The 3,394-nt window shown below is 42.8% G+C and overlaps 1 protein-coding gene across 1 annotated transcript; it reads left to right on the forward strand.

The window, feature by feature from the left end:
• The first annotated feature begins 513 nt into the window (after positions 1–513).
• LOC129586524 (uncharacterized) lies at positions 514–1,289 on the forward strand. Its single transcript, XM_055479803.1, has 2 exons — positions 514–696; positions 774–1,289. The coding sequence occupies exons 1-2, from the start codon at positions 621–623 to the stop codon at positions 1,169–1,171; spliced, it is 474 nt and encodes a 157-aa protein (XP_055335778.1). The 5' UTR covers positions 514–620; the 3' UTR covers positions 1,172–1,289.
• Positions 1,290–3,394: the final 2,105 nt, after the last annotated feature.

Consider the following 3,394-nt stretch of genomic DNA (forward strand, 5'->3'; position numbering starts at 1 on the left):
CGAAACTTTTTATTTCATCTATCTGTATGTTTTTTTGTAAAGTCATCGAGTAGGAGAATATCACCGGCGAGTTCAGCGTTTTCCATCTTTTTGGCTGCTCTGTGTGCTTATTTTTTATCCTCGGAAGAATATTGTGATCGCGCATTCACTTGTTACAACGTTCACATATGATGCAATGTATTAAAAAAATTATCGAGTTTCGTTTACGCTTTTTTAGAAAAAATGTTTACTGCGTTAACCTGAATTAAAAGATGCCTGAATGCACAGCTTGGGCGATTACTTGTTGCCTTCAATACGACGGTGCAGCCACGTCCGGCCACTTGAGAAATGTCTTCCCAGTAACGTATTCGGGTGCAGAGTGTGAGTTCTGCAGAAACACCGTCAGCACAACCGGTCACAACGGTTGGCGGACGTCAGAACCACGAGAAAAGCTAGGTGGAGCTTCTAGCGCAGATATAAACAGGGAAGTTCTGCCGTTCCAGTGCCGTTCATAAATACTGTCACTAAGACAATTTGAACTCCTGCACATTCAGTACGATTTGTAGTTTTTAACGGGTGCTCTGATTGAAACTGAGCATTGCTTGTATCACGTACCGTACTTCTGTTCAGCAGACATCAAAATGGTTGTACACACATCCAAGGTGGAAATTTTGGGGCTTCTTATGTTTGTGACCATCGCAACGCTTACACTGCCCGGTAAGTACCAGCTTTCCGCAACATGCAAAGATCATGTGAGCCTTGTAGTGATAGTGACCTTTCAATGTCTCCGGCAGCATTAGTTGCCCCGTATTGCGATCTAAAGGCGCAGAGCGGTTGCGACCTGGTGTCAGGTTTGAGTTGCAATTGCTGCCTTAACGAAGCGCTGTTGTTCGACTGTCTCGATCGAATGGAAACGCGTCGGTCTGAGACCACCAAGCCCCCCACCACCACCACCACTACACCGGTGCCGCCACCCACTACCATCGTTGCCCCGACGAGCACGCTAACGCTGCGTGGGACCGATACGTCGTGGGACTATAATATGCGACACTGCTATACTGATTATAACCGACCGCCGCGGGTGTGTGAACCGGAAACCGGTGCCAATTGTCTCTGCTGTCACGATCCTAAAGAACACAAACAGTGCGAGAGGAAAATGAATTCCTCTAATAACCCTGTGTTGTGGCAGTAGCCCTGTGTTGTGGCATAATCTAATAATCTAATAACCCTGTGTTGTGGCATACTCCGTAGTTTGTAGCAGTACTGCAGTAGCATTTGCACCAATAATTGCTTTCATTCGTGTGACTCATCTCTCCCTCAAATTAAAACCGACCACGAGTTGCTGCAGTTTAGTTTTGTTTTACCATCGTATTATCCGCAGTAAACGTTCGACGATGCCCAATACAGTGCGTCTTAATACGTATGTCACAGTTTTATATGTTACGGAAAATATTCATAAGGTTAGACACACTGCGAGCATGTTTTAAACCTAACTAATCGCAATTCAATTACATTTATCTATATTACGTATATACGTACAGAGTACATAGTTTTTTCATGTTCTTTGACGTTTGTTGTTTTATGGTACAAAGAGAAATTCACGATCAAATTAAAGTGCCGGTACACGTAACGGAAGGGCTGTCCGAAAGACGAAGGTACGTGTCACGGGCATGTGACCATGCGCACTTCTGCAAACGTAACAGTCAGTCAGCTTGCGGAACTTCCTAGCAATTACAATTAAGTTACTCCGCCGAAAAAAAAGCAAGCACGTCTCTATGTCCAGCCAGGAAATGCACAATTGTTACGGTAGCTCTGAAACTGCAGAAATTTACCGTGTAATAGCTCTGAAACAGTACTTGCGTGATACAGTACTTCTTTGTCTGCGCTCTGCTGCATTGGTTTTGGCCTTTTGTTATCTGTACATATGTTATTTGTATATGTAGCCAGTTTCAATTTTTAACGTCTTTAGTCGCAGTTAACTGGCGATTTGTTTTTAAAGTCCTCGAGTCGGAGAACACCACGGGCGAGTCCAGCGCCTAAGTTCCGTGATCAAAACAGACTGATAGAGATGTCAAACAACCGTAAATGTAGAAAGAATGCGTTGATTTGTATGTATTTTCCGGTTTTTCCCTAGCAGTTTTCTTGGGTTTTGCGTAATAACTACTTTTAAATAATATGTTTTTATTTTTTCCAATAATATTCGCAAGTTCTCTTCTTGTTTTACTGCCGTTCAAGAAAACTTCAAGTTTTTTTAAGTAGCACATTTAATTGTGTTTTCGTTTGTTTTCTTTTATACTACAGTAATTTCTGCATTTTGTTGGAAAATCGTTGGAAGATAGACTTTGCCGCACACCCTCCATTTCGTCAAGCATTTGTTCCAGTAACACGCGGAATTTTGAGATTGATCTGTCAAAAACGCAGATGTCATCAGTTCCTGCATATTCGACCGGACGCCTTTAGTCCGGTCGAATAGTTAGACCGTAAAGCGTCTGTATATCTGTACTGAGTGTACGCAGTTCGCAGTCACGTTTGGCCACTTGTTAAGAATTTCCCAGGAAAATGTTCGGTTGCGAAGTGCGAGCTCTGCCGAAGCACAGTCAGCATTCTCCGTCTCAACGATTTTCAGACGTCGGATGCTTGGCCACGTAGATTCCACTGCAAATACAAAGTATAAGCAAGGAAGCTCTGTCGTTCCGCAGCATTCCGTAAACTCTGTCACCCACTAATGCAGTTTTGACTCTTGTGCTTTCGATACGGTCCATAGTGTTTTAGCGGGCGCTCTGATTACAGCTGAACGTTGATTGTCTTACATGACTTTATTTCTCTTCAGCAGCAATCAAAATGGTTGTGACCGCTGTGCATACATCCCGGGTGGGAATTTTGGGACTGCTGCTGTTGGTGGCCTTCGCAGCGCTAATACTTCCCGGTAAGAACCAGCTTATCTTGTTAGCCTGCTAGTGATAGCAACCTTTCGATGTTTCCGATAGCGTCGGGCTCCCCGATTTGCTATCAGAATTCACATTCCTCTTGTGACTGGGTGTTCGGAGATTTCACTTTTAAAGCGACTGAGATGGTTTGCAATGGCTCTAAAATCATCAATGGCTCTAAAATTCCCAGATACAGTATCTGTGCTTTGTTTGTAGTATGTAGCATGTAGTAAAAATGAAGCATTCCAGGAGACCCTCATTGCGATGATGCAGCCATGAAAGATATATTTCTATCGATGAAAATGAACGGTTTTGGTAACGAAACTTAAAACATTTTTAGAAATGTCCCCTTACATACACTTAACAATACATATGACACAATTTTATGTGGTAGAATTCAGCTTTGCGTTGAAAATTGCTGTTTCTTAGTTTGGTTTTCCATTTGTCACATCTCTACTTTTTCTTTTCGTACAGATTGTTACGCTTAT

Source organism: Paramacrobiotus metropolitanus, unplaced genomic scaffold, assembly GCF_019649055.1.
Source record: "Paramacrobiotus metropolitanus isolate TYO unplaced genomic scaffold, Prichtersi_v1.0 Parri_scaffold0000021, whole genome shotgun sequence".
Classification (NCBI taxonomy): Eukaryota; Metazoa; Tardigrada; class Eutardigrada; order Parachela; family Macrobiotidae; genus Paramacrobiotus; species Paramacrobiotus metropolitanus.

Excerpts from the sequence above, each read along its gene's own strand:
- LOC129586524 (XM_055479803.1), top strand. The coding sequence starts at position 621 with ATGGTTGTACACACATCCAAGGTGGAAATTTTGGGGCTTCTTATGTTT. Across the intron at positions 697-773 it reads CGCAACGCTTACACTGCCCG|CATTAGTTGCCCCGTATTGC; the intron begins GTAAGTACCAGC and ends TGTCTCCGGCAG.